Below are 24,187 nucleotides of genomic sequence, written 5' to 3'. Positions count from 1 at the left end.
AACCCTCAGTTGCTCATTGTGTAAGTCGCTTTGGATAAAAGCGTCTGCTGAAAATGTAAATGTAGAGTGTGGCACCAGGTGTCTTCAATACTGTACCTTGTCACAATATTCTAATTTTCTGAGATACTGAATTTGGGGTTTTCATTAGTTGTCAGTTATAATCATCAACATTAAAAGAAATAAACATTTGAAATATATCAGTCTGTGTGTAATGAATGAATATAATATACAAGTTTCACTTTTTGAATGGAATTACTGAAATAAATCAACTTTTTCATGATATGTTAATTTTATGACCAGCACCTGTATATATATATATATATATATATATATATATATATATATATATATATATATATGAAATTTCATGATGGGGACCCCTGCCCTAGACCAACTCACTCAATTTTAGAAAGTGAATCCTACATTTAAAAAATGTTCAATAAACAGATTAAGTAGTTTTTTTAATCAAATTCTATTTATAGTTCACATGAAAAGAATACATGTCAAAATAAATACATGCCATGTTGTCCTCTTGTTTATCCTCTTGTTTGTCCATTCTCTGTAAAGTTTAGTACACATTTGAAATATCAGTAAAATAATTTTGCTTCAGGTCAACAAACATAAAAAAAAACCCAGATGAACCTAAATGTAAGTGCGTGTTATCACAGAGCTCATGGTGCACTTTACCCTCCCCCACCCCACTTAGTTACACGCGGGAATCTACATTTTAGGAACACCTGAATTTAAAGGTATCCAGTACAAAACCATCACTGACTGTAGACTCAAACTGCTAAAACACATGATTACATTCACACCTGTGTGTGTTTTATCTACATTTAAACCCTCATTTGTTTAAATACCAAGTCATGCAGGTGAAAAACGAGGTGAAAGCATCAGTATGTGTTGTGTGTTGGACGGATTAAAGCTCTGAGTACAGCCTGAGTTTACAGTTGAATAGAAGAGTAAAACAGGTCTTACCTGCAGCAGCTTCACACTTTCCTCGTGCTCCAGTCTGTTCCTCTCTCGGGACTCGAGCTCGTGCCGCTCCACACAGCGCTGATGATGCTCGCGCAGCCTCTGAAACCTCCGTGTCTCGCGCGCACCGAGCATGATTATAATGATGCGTTCAAGGTGCACAGAGAAAGTGCAGAACTGCACACGTGCGTTTATGATGGAGGGGTGTTTTATCAAATGTTTCAGTGCCAATTTACTTCTCATGAAGTTAATCACTCTCCCATAAAATCATTACCCAAACACAGCTTCAGAGACATTTTATTAAACGCTTTAATGTGTTGTAGAAATCTGTACATTAAAGAAAATACAACATTCTTTTTAATAATATCAATTATCAGGTCAGGGGATGGCTTAATTAACTCAGAAGGAGCTCAAATTGTTGTATGACTTCAAAATAATTACTAAAACAAAAGAGGGCCTAGCAGTTCTCCATTTCAAAATAAAATACTATATTCATACAGATCAAGTTAATAAACAATTTCAGTGTGTCTTGAACGTAGCATTAGTAGTTCACAGGTGCTTAATTGCTCTCTCTCTCTATCCCCTCCCCCACCCTGACTTCAAATTTCTATCCCATAGAAGAGACATTAAGACGTTTAAACCAATAACAAAACATGGAATTCTGAGCTGTGCCCAAACCACTGCGTATTATGTATTTATATAACATGTAGGACATCTTTATAGTGTGATTTGAATATTTGTGCTCTGTCATTCAATTTGAAAAGAGAAAACCTGATCCTGAAGTTTACTTGGAAAGCCTATGTTCTTGCCCCTCCCCCACACCCAGTCCTGCATAAATGTAAAAAAATGGCATAAATGTAAGTCGCTCTGGATAAGAGCGTCTGCCAAATGCCATAAATGTCAATGTAATTTGATTATTACTGTTGTATATGTATACATAACAGTAAATGAAAGCAGTAGTATTAATTAAACAGTACATACAAAAAATCCCCAGATGTGGAACTGCATCGTCAAACATTTTAAAGTATGAGAACCAAGCACGTTAATCGTTAATCTATCCCATAATTCAACTGGAGCTGCAAGGATATTCAAAGCAGAAGATGAAAAATGTCAGAAAGCAGGGAGTTGGCTGTTTACAACCAAAAAAACAGCCAACTTAATCCAGTTGATCACTAGACCAATGTCCTCCTCAGTGGACATTTTCCTGCTCATTTATTTAAAAAAAACATTAAATACCCTGATGTGTGAATACTGTACATTTACCATCCTAGGTTGGTTTGATGGTTATTCACCACCCACTGATAGGTACAGATATTTACCATGCTAGATATCTATCGGGTGGCTGTGATGCATTGGCAAGCTCTTGGATCACAGCTCTGAAGAGTTGATAAATAGTGATCAAGTCACTCAAAATGACTAAAGAGTTTCACTTGGTCAGCTTTTCAGTCAGTCAAATAAGGGTACTTCCATCAGGATGTGAAAGGGCTTGGACCCATGGGTCAGTCCGGCCTCATCAGAATTGGGTGTAACATAGATGCTTTGACAAAAGAACATGCTAGAAATGGCTGATATAAAAAGGGGCAGTGGAAAAACATGGACATATGCATGGGAATGACCCGTGTTGCATTTTTGGCTAATTATTGTCATGTGTTTGTAGGGCAGCACGGTGGCTTAGTGGGTAGCACTGTCGCCTCACAACAAGAAGGTCCTGGGTTCAATCCCAAGGTGGGGCGGTCCGGGTCCTTTCTGTGCAGAGTTTGCATGTTCTCCCCGTGTCCGCGTGGGTGTGCTCTGGTTTCCTCCCGCAGTCCAAAGACATGCCACCAGGCTAATTGGAAACACTGAATTGTCCTATAGATACCTAGCCGCTAGATGCACAAACCAGTGCATTGTAGTGCCGGTCCCAAGCCCGGATAAAATAGGGAGGGTCGTGCCAGGAAGGGAATCCGGCGTAAAAACTGTGCCAAATCGATGTGCGGATCATGATCCGCCGAAGAGCTGACCCCGCAACCGAGCGGGACAAAGGCCCAGGAGAAGAAGAAGATTGTCATGTGTTTGTAAATACATCTTTTCGGATGCAACAACTCTTTTTATATGTGTGTTCAGTTTTAATCTGAGAAGCAGCCTTTGAAAATGGGTATCGTTGAGTGTCATCTTTGTCTGAAGTACCTTTCGTGGTTGACCCAGCACCTAAAAAGGATTTGCAGTTCTCCCAGGGGCTTTAGTAAAGTTTAGTACTTGAAATTCTAAGTGCTGACCTTAAGAAAACATGGCAAGTCTGCATGGATTTTGCTCGAATCGTTGTCCAGATAAAAAATACTTTGGAATGACTGAACGGTTCCAAATTTGAGTATGTTTATCTAGAGCCTCTGATGACAATGTAGCCGAAATGTCAGACTCGTCTGACCTTTCTAGAGCCTGTTTGGACACGTTCCAATTCCAATATATTCCCATTCAAATCCCATAATAACTTTTTGGACACCACTTGGGTCGTTTGACTTAAAACTCAACTATGTGGGCAGTCAACACCTCTAGAAGTAGTCTGAAAAATCTGAAAGCTCTAGGTCCACATGAAGATTTTTAAGGCCTTTCAGTATTTCTCCTCCTTCACTGAGAAAGGCATAAGGCCAAGGTGCAAGTCTGCATGGATTTTGCTCGAATCGTTGCCCCAATAAAAAATACTTCGGAAAGCCCGAACGCTTCCAAATTTGAGTATGTTTATCTGGAGCCTATGTCGACAATGTTGCCAAAATTTCGGACCCATCGGACCTTGCTACCCCGTTTGGACACGTCCAAATCCCAATTTATTACCATTCAGATTCTTACACGCTCTATGTAACACTGCTTTGAAAGGTCCGATCGACTCAAAACTCGAATGTGTGGGCTGTGGACACCTCTAGAAGCAGTGTGAAAAATCTGGAAGCCCTAGGTCCACTTGAACATTTTTAAGGCCTTCCTGTGTTTCTTTTGCCTGACTTTGAACCATTTCTAAAGGTTCCAGAACCTCTAGGACAACAAAACTTGTTTGCATTACAAACTACGAGTTTTCCCGAGTGTAACCATACCAAATTTGTCTACCTAAGTGCCCAATAAACATGTTAATTTAGTAGCTAAACGTTATAAAAACGGGGCGATTTCCCGCGATTTCCCGTGGAGTTAGCTCAAGCTGCTGGTGTCAAACAGCATCTACTCATCGAGACAAATCTATTGATATGTGTATCTTGCATGTTGACCACCGGGAAGTATGAAAAACGAGTTTCATTAGCATTCGGTTGCTAACGTAGGCCTCATAGGCTTGGCGGGAATAAACAGTCAAACACAGACACCGGGACTCGATTGAATCGTAATCTAGGAGTCCTCCCGAGTGCATGGGTACCAAATTTGTCCAACAAAGTGCCCGATAAACATGTTAATTTAGTAAAAAAAATAATAAAAAACGGGGCGATTTTCGGCAATTTCCAGCCGTTTCTGGTGTCAAATGACATCTACTCATCAAGACGAATCCATTGGTATGTGTTTCGTGTCTGTAGACCCTTGGGAAGTGTGGAAAAATAAGCATTTGGGCCTTCACTACTGTATGCTGCTTATGGGACCCCACTCAAGTATTCAATATATTGCAAATGGGATGACTTTTCACTGTCCAAAAGCTGTATATTTGTCATGCCTTTATTATATTGGAAATGGGATAAGTTTATTTTTATTTTTATTTGGTCCAAAACCAGTATAGTATGACCAAAACCCTTAAGAGATTTTTTCTTTGTTTCTCTGATCTTTTTCAAACTTGCACCATAGGTTGGGGAGGTGGACACTTAGAGAGGAACGCAGATTTGGAAGTCCTACCTCGCTCCAAACCTGAGATCTGACATTCCCATTTCCAATATATCGCATAGGTAAAAAATATACTGGTTTTGGACACTGCAATTCGGACCATTAAGCCATGGATAGTGACTGAGGGACACGTGTAGTATGTGTATATATATATATATATATCAGTGGCGGCTGCTGGTCTTTCAAAGAGGGGAAGCTCATTGTCGGCTTACATCATAAAATTTGTCAATTTATTTATATATGAATGTATAAATTCTCCCCTTTGTTAGTTTTCAAGAAAATGGCATGAAATGGGTTGCAGTTTGTCTTCCGACAGAATATGTTAGCCCGTCCAACACGCTCAATTTAAGTACCAGAGCCGCTCTGCGCTCATTGGGCGTCTTGGTGACGCACTTTTCTCATTGGACGATCGTGATTACGTCAAATGTCGCTTACTGGTCGGAGTTCTGCCGCTGCCTCGTTTTAGAAAACATAATATTTCCTCTATGCTGTTGGTGGGATTTATAATACTTTCCTTTCTTTCTTTGTGCTTTTAAAACACAGCCTACAATCGCATTTGAAGTATATAACTTTCTAAAAAAATATATTATTGATTATTTCGTTCATTTTGCTTATTATTAGTATTATTATTATTATTTTTGTTCCATGTTTATTACACAAACACGTTTGTTGCACCACTTTTAATCGTCTATATTGTTGGTTTTGCTACTGCAAGTGATCTATAACTTCACTTATGTATACATATATAGGGACATATGTAAAGATAAGATAGATAGGGAAAAAATCTAATCGTAAATATTGATTTAATTTTACCATGTGATAAATCATGTTTTACAACGTGTGATTCTATGAACAATATTACATTTGTTTTGTTGAGACATTATCTGGGGAAATTGCACTTTTTCTGTGGAAATGGGTGGCTCTTAAAAGAGCCTTTTGGTTATAACACGAGAGCGACTTTACTTGGCCTTGGCTCCTTTCTCGGTCTTCTTGGGCAACAGAACAGCCTGGATGTTAGGCAGCACACCGCCCTGAGCGATGGTTACACCTCCAAGCAGTCTGTTCAACTCCTCGTCGTTACGCACGGCCAACTGCAGATGACGAGGAATGATACGAGACTTCTTGTTATCTCTGGCGGCGTTACCAGCCAACTCGAGGATCTCAGCGGTCAGATACTCCAGCACAGCAGCCAAGTAGACAGGAGCTCCAGCTCCCACACGCTCGGCGTAATTACCCTTACGTAGCAGTCTGTGAACACGGCCCACGGGGAACTGAAGGCCAGCACGAGATGAGCGAGTCTTGGCTTTAGCCCTAGCCTTACCACCGGTCTTCCCGCGTCCACTCATTGTGATGATCAGATGCGTTCGTGGAACAAAACTGAAGTGAACTGGAGGCGAGCTCGAAGCGGTATGATATAGGCAAACTGGCTCTCTCCTATTGGCTTAGAGCGAAGTCACAGCTGAGCCAATCCTAAACACGCCGTCATGTCTCAGTAACGAAACATACACGCCCCCCTCACATATTGCCCCGCCCCCTCCCTCCTCCCCTCTCTTCTTCTCCGTTCTCAATTTTTAAATAGCTTTATTTGACAAGATTAAATCACATTACAAATATATGCAGATCAATACATTATCAAGATAATTACATCAGTTCAAAGTATTTATTACAATTTCAAGAATAAAACAAATACAGAAAGAGTGTCCTCAGATCTTGGTTTTTTTTCTTTTCCCTTTTTATAGATGTTTATTTATTTATTTATGTATTCTATTATAATTATTATTATTTATTTATTCATATATTATTATCATTTTTTTTTTTATACTCTAAATTTTTGCTGAGTGTAACAAAATAGATTACAGTCTTAATATTGACCATATTTTTTGTACGCAAGTCTTCATTTTTTAGTCTTCTGAGGTGGCATATGATTTGTTTAAAAACAATATCTGGGGGTATATTGCATTGTTCGATGATCATTTTACACCTAGTTTTCCAGATTTTTGTATTAACAATACAGACAACTAACCAATAAAGGTCATTTATTTTTTGAGAAGCGTTTTCAAAGATTCCAAACATAATTGTTTTTTTATTTATTTCAAAATCTAAGTTTAAAGTTTTAATTTTGCTCCTCCGTTCTCCCGTCCATGTAATGTATGATACAGAAAAGCTTCTCTTAAGAAACAATTACATTATATTATGTCACAATAACATTTACACTAACAATTACATTATGTACAGAGCTCATATACGTGAGTGCACATACATATACACATTTATACGGACAGTTTTAAGGGGATGTGTGACAAAATCATTATTACACATAAAACAGGACCAGTTATACTTAGTGTTTTTAACTCCTTGCTTATCACTCTCCACAACATATGTATGAATAGTTGTATGTTTGCATGCATGCTTATATGTATGTACAGTGTATCACAAAAGTGAGTACACCCCTCACATTTCTGCAGATATTTAAGTATATCTTTTCATGGGACAACACTGACAAAATGACACTTTGACACAATGAAAAGTAGTCTGTGTGCAGCTTATATAACAGTGTAAATTTATTCTTCCCTCAAAATAACTCAATATACAGCCATTAATGTCTAAACCACCGGCAACAAAAGTGAGTACACCCCTTAGTGAAAGTTCCTGAAGTGTCAATATTTTGTGTGGCCACCATTATTTCCCAGAACTGCCTTAACTCTCCTGGGCATGGAGTTTACCAGAGCTTCACAGGTTGCCACTGGAATGCTTTTCCACTCCTCCATGACGACATCACGGAGCTGGCGGATATTCGAGACTTTGCGCTCCTCCACCTTCCGCTTGAGGATGCCCCAAAGATGTTCTATTGGGTTTAGGTCTGGAGACATGCTTGGCCAGTTCATCACCTTTACCCTCAGCCTCTTCAATAAAGCAGTGGTCATCTTAGAGGTGTGTTTGGGGTCATTAACATGCTGGAACACTGCCCTGCGACCCAGTTTCCGGAGGGAGGGGATCATGCTCTGCTTCAGTATTTCACAGTACATATTGGAGTTCATGTGTCCCTCAATGAAATGTAACTCCCCAACACCTGCTGCACTCATGCAGCCCCAGACCATGGCATTCCCACCACCATGCTTGACTGTAGGCATGACACACTTATCTTTGTACTCCTCACCTGATTGCCGCCACACATGCTTGAGACCATCTGAACCAAACAAATTAATCTTGGTCTCATCAGACCATAGGACATGGTTCCAGTAATCCATGTCCTTTGTTGACATGTCTTCAGCAAACTGTTTGTGGGCTTTCTTGTGTAGAGACTTCAGAAGAGGCTTCCTTCTGGGGTGACAGCCATGCAGAACAATTTGATGTAGTGTGCGGCGTATGGTCTGAGCACTGACAGGCTGACCCCCCACCTTTTCAATCTCTGCAGCAATGCTGACAGCACTCCTGCGCCTATCTTTCAAAGACAGCAGTTGGATGTGACGCTGAGCACGTGCACTCAGCTTCTTTGGACGACCAACGCGAGGTCTGTTCTGAGTGGACCCTGCTCTTTTAAAACGCTGGATGATCTTGGCCACTGTGCTGCAGCTCAGTTTCAGGGTGTTGGCAATCTTCTTGTAGCCTTGGCCATCTTCATGTAGCGCAACAATTCGTCTTTTAAGATCCTCAGAGAGTTCTTTGCCATGAGGTGCCATGTTGGAACTTTCAGTGACCAGTATGAGAGAGTGTGAGAGCTGTACTACTAAATTGAACACACCTGCTCCCTATGCACACCTGAGACCTAGTAACACTAACAAATCACATGACATTTTGGAGGGAAAATGACAAGCAGTGCTCAATTTGGACATTTAGGGGTGTAGTCTCTTAGGGGTGTACTCACTTTTGTTGCCGGTGGTTTAGACATTAATGGCTGTATATTGAGTTATTTTGAGGGAAGAATAAATTTACACTGTTATATAAGCTGCACACAGACTACTTTTCATTGTGTCAAAGTGTCATTTTGTCAGTGTTGTCCCATGAAAAGATATACTTAAATATCTGCAGAAATGTGAGGGGTGTACTCACTTTTGTGATACACTGTATGTGCTTAGGAAACGAGACTCTTTATGGGAAGATATAGGTGGCTCTTAAAAGAGCCGTTTTAAGAAAACGAAGGTAATAAAACATTAACATGTTTACTTCTTCTTGGGTGCAGCTTTTTTGGCCTTGGCCGCTTTGGGCTTAGCGGTCTTGGGTTTGGCTGCCTTGGCTTTTTTAGGACTCTTGGCTGCCTTCTTGGGGGTCGCCGGCTTCTTAGGGCTCTTGGTGGCTTTCTTAGCGGCGGCAGCGGGCTTCTTGGCCTTCTTGGCGGACTTCTTAGCCGCGGGTTTCTTGGCTGTTACCTTCTTGGGCTTCTTTGCAGCGGCGGGTTTCTTTGCGGCCTTTTTCACTTTAGGAGCGGCGGCTTTTTTGGCCGCGGGTTTCTTCGCCTCGGTCTGCTTCTTGTTGAGCTTGAAAGATCCTGAGGCGCCGGTGCCCTTGGTCTGCACCAGGGTGCCCTTGGTCACCAGGCTTTTGACGGCGAGTTTGACGCGGGAGTTGTTCTTCTCCACGTCGTATCCACCTGCAGACAGAGCTTTCTTCAGGGCGGCCAGGGACACGCCGCTCCTCTCCTTGGAAGCGGAAACAGCTTTGACGATCAGCTCGCCGACCCAAAATTGCAGAAGAACTGTGGAATGTAGCCTAATCATCCTGGACTGGAATACCTGTTCAGAGGTGCCAGAAGTTGATCGACTCCATGCAACACAGATCTCGGAAACAATTGTTATGCCACTAAATATTAGTTCAGTAATTTAAAGTAAAGAGAAACCTTAAACATTTTTTCATGTTATAGACACATTTTTTGAGTTTTTAAAGAAAAATGCTGCACTGCTATTATTTTGAACAGCCTAATATTCATTTTTCTTAATTTTCTGTAAAGGATTGACACAAACTGGCTAAATGTTGTTAATGTTTTGATTTAGAATTGAAAGTGGAGTATTTTCAGTGCATTTGCATTTATGGAAATAAAAGTTATTATAATGATTTTGTGCTTTATTCGCTTTTTTAAAATCACTGCTATTTTTTTGAACACCACTGTACTTATTAAACAATGCTATAAAATCTACTTATTTTATTTGTGTGAATATAAAAATAATAAGTTATATAAATAAGTTGCTTTCAATTTTTTTTTTTTTTAAATACACCTTCTAACCCGCAACGGTTGTGAAGAACCTCCACAACGGAATCCAGATTGCACAGTTTGTGAGCAAATTAACTAAGGTAAGTAATTCTGTTCTATTAATCTGTATAGTTACCAGTTTATTACTGTAAACTTAGAATTAGTGTGTTAGAATGTGTCGGAATGCATGTCGTTATTACACTTACTTTAAATCAACAACATTATATGTGAGAGATGCTGTAATGAGTCTTGTAGTTTGATTTATTGCAACGTCTCACTTTTCTCATTTGAAAATAGGTTGAGCTGTTCTTCAGGCTTGCCACTCACTCACACACACACTCACACACACACACACTCACTCACACACACTCACACACACACTCACTCACAAACACACACACACACACACACAAACACTCACACACATTCACACACACTCTCACACACACAAAAACTCACACACACACTCACTCACTCACACACACTCACTCACTCACTCACTCACAAACACACACACACACACACTCACTCACACACACACTCACACACACACACACACGCTTCTCATAAAACTTGAAACTGTATCTGTCGGAATTTGGACCCATTCTGTCAAAAAGGCTTTTGTATGGCTTCAAACTGATGTTGATTTCAGGAGGGCCTTGATCGATATTACGGAAAACCTGAATTCCTCAGCTGTGCAGTGGGGCTTCGGTCAGGCCACAGGAGTTTCTTGAAGTCGAGCTTTTCTTTATGTGTTTGTGGATTTTGCTTTTGAAGTCGCTTATGACACTTGTTAACACTTGTTTGCTATCGTTGCGGCTGAAACACATGAATTTCCAAATTAGAAAAAGCATCATTGTGAATACGGTTGTTTTTTTGGCCATTAGTACTATTACCAGTCAGGGCTCTAGACTAACGTTTTGCACTGGTGCACCTAACTTTTTTTCTTAGGTGCACCAGCACAAAAGTTAGGTGCACCCAAATTTTCGACCGCATCGCCTTTAACACCGCAGTTTTACAGGTTCACTTTTTTTTTTTTTTTTTTTTTTTTTTTAAATCACTGTCCATACAGGCAATATTGACTTGGAAATAACTAACAATCTGGTCAACATGGCCTCGTCTGATGATCTGTTTGCTGCTGCCTGACAATGAAGGGCAGTGGGGAGAGGGGACACTTGGGCAGTGCATTTATCGCGGCATGTAATGTGTTTTATAGATGCATTGGGCTTTTTCAGCCTTTCAATTCGAAATGTATTAGAACCAGTCACAAATATACTATTGCCGGCCACTGTCTTCTTTACAGTTAATTATAGTATTACAGACTAATTATAGCACACTTATAAAAATTATAAAAATAATAGAGTAAATGTGTATGTATGTGTGTATATCTATTTATATGTGTGTGTATATTTAAAATTATATGTATATGTTTGTGTGTGTGTTAGAGTGTAATCTTAAATGCAGTGCATTATATTATCGGCTTTACTGAATCTTTTACACAGATTCCCAAAATCGCTTGTGGTGCACTCACTGCGTATTTTGACTACATGTATTGTAATATATTTTGGTCTTTTAGTTATTTTTATATTTTACTTAACGAAAATATTGTCGTGTTTTTACTTTCACTATCGCGGCACTTTACCGCTAGCATTAGCCCCTTGCTACTGTAGAGGGTCGGCTCACCTAGCCGCTGTCCGGTGGGGATGCTGCGGGTCTTTTGCTGTGTGGTGGTGGAGGTGTGGGAATAAAGGCACACGACAGGGTAGACTCACTTTAACTGTTTAGTCAGGACTTAAGTGAGCGTTACAACACTTTACACCGCCGAGCTCCAGAACCCGAACTTCCATTCTGGGGACATCCGGCGAGTCCAAACGCACGTGTATAAACCTGGTGCTGCATTCTGATTGGCTGAGCTGAATGTCGCTCACATATCACCGCTACAATATTGTCCCGCCCTTCACTATCTCTGATTGGTTTAGACCATGATATTGGCCTAATGTGTGTCTGTTGTTGTTTTTTTTTTCCTCGGACGCCTGGTCGCACCGGTGCGACCTGAGATTTTTTTTAGTCGCACCATTGAGAAATTAGGTCGCATGTGCGACCAAATTGGTCGCACTCTAGAGCCCTGGCTCCAACTGTAGTTCAAGCATTGTTAAAGTTTTTTTCAACTTTTGGGTTACCCAAGATCATCCAGACTGATCAAGGTACCAACTTTTTGTCTAGAATTTTTGCACAAGTAATGAAAACTTTGAATATTCAACATATAGTGTCTAGTCCTTATTACCCTGAGTCTCAAGGTGCTCTTGAACGTTTTCATCAAGGTCTAAAGTCTATGCTGCGTCGATATTGTTTGGATACAGGTAAAGCATGGGATGAAGGAGTTCCTCTTGTGGTGTTTGCAGCTCGTGAGGCTGTACAAGAGTCACTGGGTTTTAGTCCAGCTGAGCTTGTGTTTGGACACACTGTTCGTGGTCCCTTAAAGTTGCTTAAGGAGAGATTTTTAGCTAACACTAGTGAAGGAGACCCTAACAATGTTCTTGATTATGTCAGTAAGTTTCGTGAGAGACTGTACAAAATTTGGGATCTTGCAAAAGATACCATGAAGTTGTCACAAGCCAACATGAAGAAAACCTTTGACCAGAAAGCTGTTTTGCGAAGTTTTAGTCCGGGTGACCAAGTTTTAGTCTTATTGCCTGTTCCTGGGTCATCTCTAGCTGCTAGATTTTCAGGTCCCTACATTGTCCAGAAAAAGCTTAGTGACACCAATTGTTATTGAGACCCCTGAGCGTAAGAAAAATGTTCGTGTGTGTCATATTAATATGTTAAAGGCTTATTATTCTAGAGATACACCTGTGGAAAAAGTTGACTCCAGTGTGGTACCTGTTGCTGTAGTAAATTCTTTGTCAGATGTAGATGGGTTAAACTTTCATGAACACAAATTACCTACTGCTAGACTTCCTAACACTCAGAGTTTAGCAGAACTGCCTTTAAAAATAAAGCACCTGTCAACAGAACAAAGTAATGACCTTGTTAAGCTTATCAGAGAATTTCCGTCTATTTTTGGTGATGTCCCTTCCCAAACCACAGTCCTAAAACATGATATAGTAGTGAATACTAAAACTCCACTAAAACAACACCCTTATCGTGTTAATACCATCAAAAGAACAATCATGAGGCAGGAAGTTGAATATCTTCTATCCCATGGCTTGGCTAAACCTAGTGTCAGTCCATGGAGCTCGCCATGTTTGTTAGTTCCGAAGCCTGATGGTACATTTAGATTTTGTACAGATTACAAAGTAAAGTAAACAGTGTTACCGTATCTGACTCCTACCCACTTCCTCGCATGGAGGACTGTATTGATAACGTTGGGGCAGCTCATTTCGTCACCAAGTTAGATTTATTAAAAGGTTATTGGCAGATTTCTCTAACTTCTAAAGCATCTGAGATCTCTGCATTTGTAACCCCAGATAATTTCCTACAATATACAGTGATGGCTTTTGGCCTCAAAAATGCGCCTGCTACATTTCAGAGACTCATAAATAGAATAATAGACGATGTTCCTAGTTGTTCTGCCTACTTAGACGACCTTGTGGTTTATACATCTGATTGGTCTAACCATTTGAAAACCCTGTGCATGCTTTTTGAGAGATTAGCATCTGCCTCTCTCACACTACATTTAGCCAAGTGTGAGTTTGCGCAAGCTACAGTTACCTATCTGGGCAAACAGGTAGGTGGAGGTCACGTGCGTCCTTTAGACGCCAAAGTTGCTGCTATTGTTAATTTTCCTAGTCCAAAAACACGCCGTGAGCTCCGTAGATTTTTAGGGATGGCTGGGTATTATAGAGGATTTTGCAAGAATTTCTCAACAGTGGTTGAACCTCTTACGAGTTTGGTCAGTCCTGCAGTGCCATTTCAGTGGTCACCTAATTGTGAACATGCGTTTCAAAGTGTGAAAGTACTTTTAAGTGAAGCACCTGTTCTTGCAGCTCCAGATTTTACTAAACCCTTCCAATTGGAAGTTGATGCCAGCGCAGTGGGTGCTGGAGCTGTATTGTTGCAGGAGGATTGTTGTGGTGTAGCTCATCCAGTGTGTTACTACTCTCGTAAGTTTAACAAACATCAATTCCATTATTCCACAATAGAAAAAGAAGCTCTAGCTTTACTGTTAGCCTTGCAACAATTTGAAGTGTACATTGGATCAAGTTGTTTACCAATCATTGTGTATACTGATCACAATCCCTTGGTTTTTTTATCCCGCATGTACAACCAAAACCAAAGATTGATGAGATGGGCACTACTGATTCAGGATTATCAGTTAGAAATTAGGCATAAGAAAGGTGTTCATAACGTTGTGGCGGATACACTGTCTCGTGCATGATTATGTTTAAAAAAAAAATAATAATTGAAACATAAATCGCAAACTAAAGTTGCTCTCTTTTAGGGGGGGGCGTGTTACGTGCAAAAGAAGCACGTATGTTTTTGTTTAGTTTTTCCCCCTCTTGGTCTATCAACCTTGATTACAGGTGACGCTGAGCTAATCAGAAGTGGCTGCTGACGACTTGGAGGCGGGTCCTGGCGCTTAAAAAGGACCTATCTGGGCAGAGTTGGAGGAAGCAAGTTGGCGTGTAGCGAGGCTTTTGTTTACCGGCAGTTTCAGTTTTACCTGGTGATGTTGGCTTGTAGAAAATTGTATCTAACCAGTATCTAACCAGTATCTGCCGGAGTCTCATTTATGCTCTCCTTGGTTTCTTTCTCTCTCGTTTACCGCGACGGCTGGACAGGCAAGCTTGGCGCGCGTACATACACACACACCGTAGCGATTGTTTGTTAAAACCACTAGGTAAGAGGCGGGTGCCATTACTTGTTTTTTTGAAGGTAGCTTAAAGGTTAGGTAGTTAGTCTCTTTTGTTATTTTCATTTATTTGGCTCCGTCTATGTCCACCGTGCGTTTAAATTAATAGTTAAATAAATCTTAAGTTTCAGCATGCTCTCCAGTTAATATAGTTATATAGATATACTAATGCTAACGTGTTTTTGTTAGTAGATATTTTTGTAATAATCATTACTAAACACAATTATTTGGTTACAGAGATCTTGTTGTCTGTGAACATTTATTTTGTTGGTTTGTTTGTATCATTTTATTTGTAAAGTAAACAAAGTACTGCTTGGAAAATCAGCTACTGGTGTTTGTGTCTGTCCTTTCTATTCACCCCCACATGCCCATGTTACATCTCGTAACAGCCACTAAATATTAGTTCAGTATTTTAAAGTAAAGTGAAACCTCAAACATTTGTTTCAGTTTATAGATCATTTTTTGAGTTTTTAAAGAAAAATGCTGGCACTGCTATTTTTCTGAACAGCCTAATATTCATTTTTCTTAACTTTCTGTAAATGATTAACACAACTGGCTAAATTTTGTTAATGTTTTGATTTAGAATTAAAAGTGTAGTATTTTCAGTGCACTTGCATTTATGGAAATAAAAGTTATTATAATGATTTTGTGCTTTATTCACTTTTTTAAAATCACTGCTATTTTTTACACTACTGTGTATCATAGGGCACCTCTACAACCTGCTCCTCTAATCTCATCTTGTTATTAAAATACACGATTAGATGTTGAAAAAGATCTTACAGCATTTTCTTAGTGACCACAAGTTTAAATTAAATTTGATGTGCACTGTTTGTCATCTGTACACAGAACATTTTCCCAGAAGCATTTTGGAGCAAAAATAAAGGGGAACCATTAAGATGAATGATTTTTTAAAAGGGGGAATGTTTTGTAAAGCCAGGGCTTTTTAAAAATAATTTTTTCCATAAAATGATTTTTTAAATATTCATTGGTATGTTCCAACTATGATAAATGTCCTTGCGTTTGGGAAAATCACTATATAAATTTTTATTATTTCCAAGAAAAACCAGAAGAAACAAACCAGTGATGTCATGGTATCTGTTTCACAGCTACTTCAGCCTTATTTGAATAGAAATCCTCCCAGTAATAGTGCACTAGACCAGCCTGCTTTTTATCCTGATAGAGATTTGTGACCAAACAAGCCAAACAGAACTTTTTTTAGAATGTGTTGTTGCAGGACTGTAATGCAGGAATATATGTTTATTAATTAATGAAGTTGAACATGAAACAAAACATAAAATATCTCAGGTTAATCCCTGTGCTGATGCTGTCCCAACTTTTTCTGATTTGGGGTTGTACAGGTCCTTCTCAAAAAATTAGCATATTGTGATAAAGTTCATTATTTTCCATAATGTAATGATAAAAATTAAACTTTCATATATTTTAGATTCATTGCACACCAACTGAAATATTTCAGGTCTTTTATTGTTTTAATACTGATGATTTTGGCATACAGCTCATGAAAACCCAAAATTCCTATCTCAAAAAATTAGCATATCATGAAAAGGTTCTCTAAACGAGCTATTAACCTAATCATCTGAATCAACGAATTAACTCTAAACACCTGCAAAAGATTCCTGAGGCTTTTAAAAACTCCATTACTCAAAACTGCAATCATGGGTAAGACTGCTGACCTGACTGCTGTCCAGAAGGCCATCATTGACACCCTCAAGCAAGAGGGTAAGACACAGAAAGAAATTTCTGAACGAATAGGCTGTTCCCAGAGTGCTGTATCAAGGCACCTCAGTGGGAAGTCTGTGGGAAGGAAAAAGTGTGGCAGAAAACGCTGCACAACGAGAAGAGGTGACCGGACCCTGAGGAAGATTGTGGAGAAGGGCCGATTCCAGACTTGGGGGACCTGCGGAAGCAGTGGACTGAGTCTGGAGTAGAAACATCCAGAGCCACCGTGCACAGGCGTGTGCAGGAAATGGGCTACAGGTGCCGCATTCCCCAGGTCAAGCCACTTTTGAACCAGAAACAGCGGCAGAAGCGCCTGACCTGGGCTACAGAGAAGCAGCACTGGACTGTTGCTCAGTGGTCCAAAGTACTGTTTTCGGATGAAAGCAAATTTTGCATGTCATTCGGAAATCAAGGTGCCAGAGTCTGGAGGAAGACTGGGGAGAAGGAAATGCCAAAATGCCTGAAGTCCAGTGTCAAGTACCCACAGTCAGTGATGGTCTGGGGTGCCATGTCAGCTGCTGGTGTTGGTCCACTGTGTTTTATCAAGGGCAGGGTCAATGCAGCTAGCTATCAGGAGATTTTGGAGCACTTCATGCTTCCATCCGAAAACAGTACTTTGGACCACTTTTTTTGTATTAAAAACACTTTTCTTTTATTGGTCGGATGAAATATGCTAATTTTTTGAGATAGGAATTTTGGGTTTTCATGAGCTGTATGCCAAAATCATCAGTATTAAAACAATAAAAGACCTGAAATATTTCAGTTGGTGTGCAATGAATCTAAAATATATGAAAGTTTAATTTTTATCATTACATTATGGAAAATAATGAACTTTATCACAATATGCTAATTTTTTGAGAAGGACCTGTATATATAGTCCATACTGTTAACATTAATTAAGTATTAATAATCATTTTTCTAGGTTTCTTTTGTTTGCTTCTAATTTCTTATCCTGTTTTCTCTAACCTGTTGTCTTTGTTTTGAATGTTTTGTTACAATCTGATGTAAAAGTAAAATGAGCTGACATTATAAAACAAATTTTCTAAATTCACCTTTCTCAGCATCCTCCTTTCTCCATCTTTTAACTAAAATAATAAGAAAAAAAACAATAAAAAATTTTCATGTAAAAAAAAAACCCCCAAACATTTGGTTAAATTAAACTGTAACAATGTGATTAGGCAGAACATTATGGATCTTTTTCCTTTAAAAACTCATAAAACATGTAACCACCACCCCCACCCCACAAACCTTTACATGGATTTATGGTGCATTCACATGAGAAGCATTTTGGCGTTACGCAGCGTTTTGGTGCACAGCACAGCCACATTCCATAGGAAACAACAAGACAGACATAGTGGTAGTTTTGCTGCTTCTCATGTGAATGCGCCCTGCTGGCTGAAGTAAAGAAGTTTTCTAACATGAACAGCATGAAAGTAGCATGAAACAATAAAACATTTAAATGTACAATTTCAGGATGATTCTCACCTTTCCAGCTCATGAAAACTACAAACCCAATTCCTATGATCATGATCAAACTTCCAACTGAAACACAGATGACAGCAGTTTTCCATGCTGAGAAAATCTGATCTGAAACACAAAACAAAGAAATTAAATATAAATACAGTCAGCTCCAAAATTATTGGCACCCCTGGTAAAACATGAAGAAATCAAACTTTTAACTAGAGAAAATTTATTTCAAGAAAACAAAACTTTTAACATAAAAATTGCTTTAAATAATATATTCTTATATATATATAAAAAAATATATAATCCATGATTCCATTGCACTTTATCTGCAAATCAGGGATTAATGAAAATAGTTCACTTTTTTTTTTTTTTAATTAATGGTAAGTTCTAGACCAGTGGTGGGAAAACTACGGCCCGTTGGCCACATAATGTTTGGCCCGTTAAGAATTTACAAAATTCTCAGCTTGCTAACTGAATTACTGAGTCAATGAGTCAGAGACGACTCCTTTCAAATGGATTATTCATTGGAATCTGAGCTGAGCTCTTATCTACAGTAAAGATTCATTTGTTTTGTTCACTCTTTCATTTCATTACGGTGTCGTGCTTATGCAACTTAATGAATCGGTTCATTTGTTAAAGAGATTCCGAGGTCATGCCTTGATAAACAGTTCTATAAACCAATCAGAGCTTTCGAATTCAGATACTGGGTGGAATTTCAATCTCTCTGTTCACTGGTTGTTGTATAGAAGTGATAGCTTAGTGAATGAATCAGCTTTTTACCACGAAAGCCGAGAGAATAAACGATCTAAGACTGTTCTCATTAGTGGATAAAAACAATTGGGTATGAATCTTATATATTCTGGACTTATTGAAGATGGTTGCCTGGAAGAAAAAAAGTGGATTGTATCCCTGATGGATTAACACATAGATCAGGTACACAGAGGTTATAATTTTCTGCTGCTGTGTGATTGATCTGGGTCGCAGTTCTGCTGTTTACCGTGCACTTTCATTTTGAAGAACTACAGTATTTTGTGTTTTTAAGAGAACTTATAAACAATATAAGGTAAAATACGGGCAGTGGCCTGCCATTGTACTTTAAGAGATATGAGTTTTTTAGTCATATCGTACAGCCCTACTTTAAAGCCTGCTTTGTTTAACCTTTTTTTTAATACCTTGCATTTCAGTTGATTCTACTGGTTTGCACACTTCAAACACTACTGACCCTGACCTTTGTTAAAGTCTATCGCTGGCCATTCTGTAAAATTTTAAAACCCAGTGTGGCCCTTCGGCCAAAAAGTTTGCCCACCCCTGTTCTAGACCCTGCAGCTGTTAACTGTTCACACACCCTCACACGTTCACCATCATGTTTGACGCTGTGATTCTTAGAGTCCCAAACCTAGTTAATAATTTAATGCATTTAATTGGTTAAATAAGTGACAGTGACAGAGATGTCTAAACACAACAAATCAGGACAAGGACAATTTTAATGACACTGTATGAATTGCTGTCATTTTTTAAAGACATAATATTATTACAGCAAAGTTCACAGGCTCCTACAGTTCGATCATTACTTACTAGAGATGATCAACTCTGTCTCCTTCATGTGATGTCTTTGTTGGACTCTGCAGTAGAACCTGCCTGCGTCACCATTGAGTACAGTGATATGTCGTTGAACACTAAAGAATTCTCCGTCTCTGTGTGTTTCTGTTACTCCACCACTCAGGTTGATTCCCTCATCACCCAGCCACAGAACCTCTGGCTCAGGCCACCAGTTTTTAGATTCACACAATAGACTGAATCCTCCTGAATGATCAAAGCTCTCCAGAGTTATCAGTGGCTCTGTTCCAACAGCTGTAGATCAAGTTAGACATCAAGTATCAGTATTTCCTCTTTCATAAACACAAATACACTATATGGACAAAAGTATTGGGACACCCCTTCTAATTTTTTTAATGAATGCATTAAAATAACTTCAGTGGCCTGCACAAAGCCCTGACCTCTCAGCCCCAGCTTTGGAATGAAATGGAACAACAATTGAGGCTTTCTGGACCAACAGCCGTGGTCAGCCATCCAAACGCTCTTTTGACAGAACGGGCACCAGTTCTCACAAAGATACTTTAATGTCTTGTGAGAAACCTTCTCTGAAGAATGGCTTTAATATTTTAATAGCAGTTGTTTCTGGTTACCATTTGATGTCCAACAGTGGGGTGTAAACCCAGGTGTGGTGTTGCCCACCCTGGACTCCCCTAAAAATAAATGCTGTAATTGTATTCCTTTTGCCCCTCCTCAAAATTTAGCCATGTCCTTGATTACATATTCTATTTAGGAAAAGCAATATTTTTGTTGTTGTCCACCCAAACAATTCAAATGCCCACATCAGAATAATATCCTAGTAACAACTCTGTCCAACAAGCTCAACAAGCTTATGATCATGTGTCCAAATACTTTTTTAAAATTTAACAATATTAGTCATAAATCAGCTACTATACCTTCAACTTTTATTTGAACAGTGAAATCATCATACCAGGTTTCAGCAGCAATGTAACATATGTAATTCACCTCATCAGAAACTTGAACATTAGTTATCAGCAGTGAGGCGTCTCCTTTTTCCAGCTTCTCGTCAGATAAAGCTGTTCTCCCTATGTAAGATGGAATTTGCCCTGAATTAATTACTGTGTGATCTTTATAAAGATGTACTAGTGAGTTTATTGTGTCTGGCCTGAACCACTCCACTCTCATGTCCACTGCACTGGTTTTGGGTTCAATTAAACAAGGCAGAACAAGATCAGAACCAGTAACTGCATATAGAGGAACATCTGGACCAACCAACCAAAAAGTTTCTGCAGAGAGAAAAAATATAAAACAAACATGAATGTCTTTTCATCACAGTCAGTTCACTCAGTGGCTTGATTTATATCCCATCTTCTAATTCAGTTATTGGTTACTTATTAATATAATGGTGCGATAACCTTCATCCGCTCCCACTTGTGGCAGGAGGGTAAATTGACTTGCTGTAGTCCCAAACAGACTACAACCCCCCACGCCACAGCTTATATAGACTATATAAGGAAAGCTCAGAGATCAGAGTGGCGCTGAACATTATACTAATGTTGTTGTAAGGTTTTGATTCTTTTTAGTGCATCAGCCCACAATTACTTTCATGTACACAAGATAATCATAGCACAGAAAATGTCGATTCCACAACTTCTTTTCCTCCTCTTTTGTAAATGGCACACTAACCCATTTTGTCAAGACTGTAGAGCATTTGTCTTCAATGCTCTGCCCTGTAGTATAGACTAATGTCTTATGTGTAAAATGTGATAAAAAACATGGATCTGTCTCTGTATTTGCTATATTTTACACAGTGGATTGAATGGGGAACATACAGCAGCTTTAATTCTTACTTTACCTGAGACAGCACGATGGAAGAACAGAATCATAAAACAAACACACTTCATTTCTGAAATGAGAAAAAATAAAACAATACATCAGTTTACTTATTCAGACCTTTTGAACTGAATTTGTATGAATTTACATTTTGTGTGATCTGTACAGGCAATAATACTCTTTCTGTTTAAGAGAGCTGCTCTTGGTTTACTTTCCAACAAACTCTTGTTCAGTTCAATTGCTACCCTGATTCAATCCAGCAACAATGACATGTTACCCCCTGTGTTCCATCAGCTTTTCTGTTAATGTGACTTTTTAATTGTTTGAGAACTGAAGACACTAATTGTTGACACTAAATGTTTATTTATTCTTGCTTGATACAAGACTTCAGCTGCTTAACAGTTTGTGGTCAGCGTCAGCAGGTTGACCTTTAATAAAAAAAAATCTTTAATAAGATTTCATTTGTATTGTTATCAATACCCTAAAGAACAGCAGCTAGCAAAGGGATACAGCTAATTTAATACCAAACAGGAAGAAGCAACCACCCTAGACATGATGCAAAAAATAGTTCAACAATGATATTTATAGAGTGTAAACAGTAAACAACATACCAAATAATAAATGTATTTATAAATGGTTTAACAGGGAGATCATATTAACAAAAGAAAACTTTTAATATTTTAGTCTGAAGCGATAAAGCAAAATGATTTCCTCCAAACATTCCTGCACACAGTCAGAGGGACGTAATAGTAACAAGGTAACCACCAGATATTTAACAGCTTCAGATCAGCAGCTGAATGCAGTGAAATAACAAACCAATAGGTAAGAAAAATTTGTACCACTATTACACAAACAATAACGCTGTTAGCCTATACAGAATTGCTTTATCTACAATTCTGCTAAAACAATGCTCATCATTAAATGCATTATTACTTCATTAAATACATTAAAATCAAACACAAAGTCATAGACATGTTGAAGTATTTTTAATGATAAATGTAATATAAAAACACGATGAAGGACAGAACAAAAACATTTTTGGAAATACTCCAAAAAATGAAGGTGTGTCTCTTCATAAGAAACTGCACCCTGCTGTTGGTATGTTCAGAGAAGCTGTGACTTTAAAAAATGACTAATTTCTAATATGAATAAATCACAGCACACTCAAACATCTTTGATAACTTTACTTTTCCAACTAAAAGAGTCTTACAACTAAAATAGTCCTACAACTAAAATAGTTTAATATATTTGTGTAAAATATATGCTCCATACAGTTAAACCTTATTATTGATGTGTTTTGATTTTGCACAGCAAAATGTACAGTGCTGATCTAAATACAATTAACATACAATTAATCTAATGTGAAATGTGTTTGCGCTTATACTATGTCATATACGGCAGTAGAGAGTCAAGGACTGGGAGGGGAGATAGAAAAACAACTCCGTTACCGAGGTTTGGCCTTTCCCAAACCATTACCTCCTATGGAGGTAAATATGTAGCAAAAGTTTTGCACCTGTGAAAAGAAAATCTGTAAAATTTGTAACTGTAACTGTAACTGTAAAAAAGATTTGTACCTGTAAAAAATAAATTTGTTATTTTATTTTCAATGTGAGAATAAAAATATTGCAGCACAGGGGGGTATTTCAAATTTAAACCTGAACACCGAGTTGACTTATCTTGCCGTGTCATAGCCGGAGTTTTTGGTTCCAGAAAAGCGGATCAGCGTTGAGTTACTCAATTCTGAGTAGATTGAACCCAGCAGAAGCGCGTTCACGGTTAACTATAAACAGACATTCTCAATGGAGTGGCAATAAATGGATTCACTATGGATGTGAATGAAAGAAAAAGTAGTCCGTCATATTTTACAGGAATAGAACTGTTCATTTTAATGTTTGTGTGTGCAGATCATGAAAATGTTTTAGACGTAAAAGTAATACAGCAGCGTCCGTAAAAAAGGACAAGGCAAATGGCAAAAAAAATTCTTACAGAGTTAATGTGTGAGTTTAAATTAATTAAAAAAAATTAACATTATTCAACACTTAGCAGAAGGAAAGAGCAAAATTGGTTAATATAATAACCAAACACTTTCTAATTCCCACGGTAGCAGCAGTATCCTTCTGTTTCATACAAAGCTCGTCCTGTACCAGTTCAATACGGAACGTGGCGTTTAGTCTCCAAATAAAGAACGATTCTGTATTTTACGGGGCGGTTGGTAACCCTACACTCTAAAAAGAAATGTGTAAAAACGACACACACTGTGTGGAATTTCAACACATGTGAGGAGTGTGCTCAGGGACAACACATACTATATGTTGATTTAAACACAGTAAATGTGTCATCCTGTTTTTGCACACCCACCGTGTTAGGATAATTAACAAACACAATGTGTTGTTCTTACACAATGTGTGTTGATTATGTGTAATCAAGAAAATGGGTAAAATAAAGACTAATACAAATGTAGCCATTTTATTTTACTGTATAATATTACAAATGTTTAAATACCATTCTTTTTTGTGACAAGTAATAAATTAAAACAAGATTACAAACAGTTTAACGGTAAATGTACAAAATATATCTTCCTTGAACTTTTCTTTTTCATTCTTAAAGATGGTTGCAAGATCTCGTAAAACGTCTGTTTCTCTGTCCTAAAAGAAAGACAAAAATATCATTACAAGGTTCTGTGTTTCTCTCTCAGAGAGTCTTGTGTAATCACAATACAAAATATTAACTGAATTATACATTTACAACATTTAATA

The 24,187-nt window shown here is 38.4% G+C and overlaps 1 protein-coding gene and 1 pseudogene across 1 annotated transcript; one reads left to right on the top strand and one right to left on the bottom strand.

Moving 5' to 3' along the window:
• LOC134328698 (NACHT, LRR and PYD domains-containing protein 12-like) overlaps window positions 1-24,187 on the top strand; it is a 228,595-nt pseudogene that overhangs the window by 29,710 nt on the left and 174,698 nt on the right.
• Window positions 5,657-6,149, bottom strand: LOC134328974 (histone H2A-like). Its single transcript, XM_063010211.1, has one exon. The coding sequence runs from the start codon at window positions 6,147-6,149 to the stop codon at window positions 5,763-5,765; it is 387 nt and encodes a 128-aa protein (XP_062866281.1). The 3' UTR covers window positions 5,657-5,762.

Source organism: Trichomycterus rosablanca, chromosome 15 (genome assembly GCF_030014385.1).
Source record: "Trichomycterus rosablanca isolate fTriRos1 chromosome 15, fTriRos1.hap1, whole genome shotgun sequence".
Lineage (NCBI taxonomy): Eukaryota > Metazoa > Chordata > Actinopteri > Siluriformes > Trichomycteridae > Trichomycterus > Trichomycterus rosablanca.
This window is presented reverse-complemented; position numbering and strand designations above follow the sequence as displayed.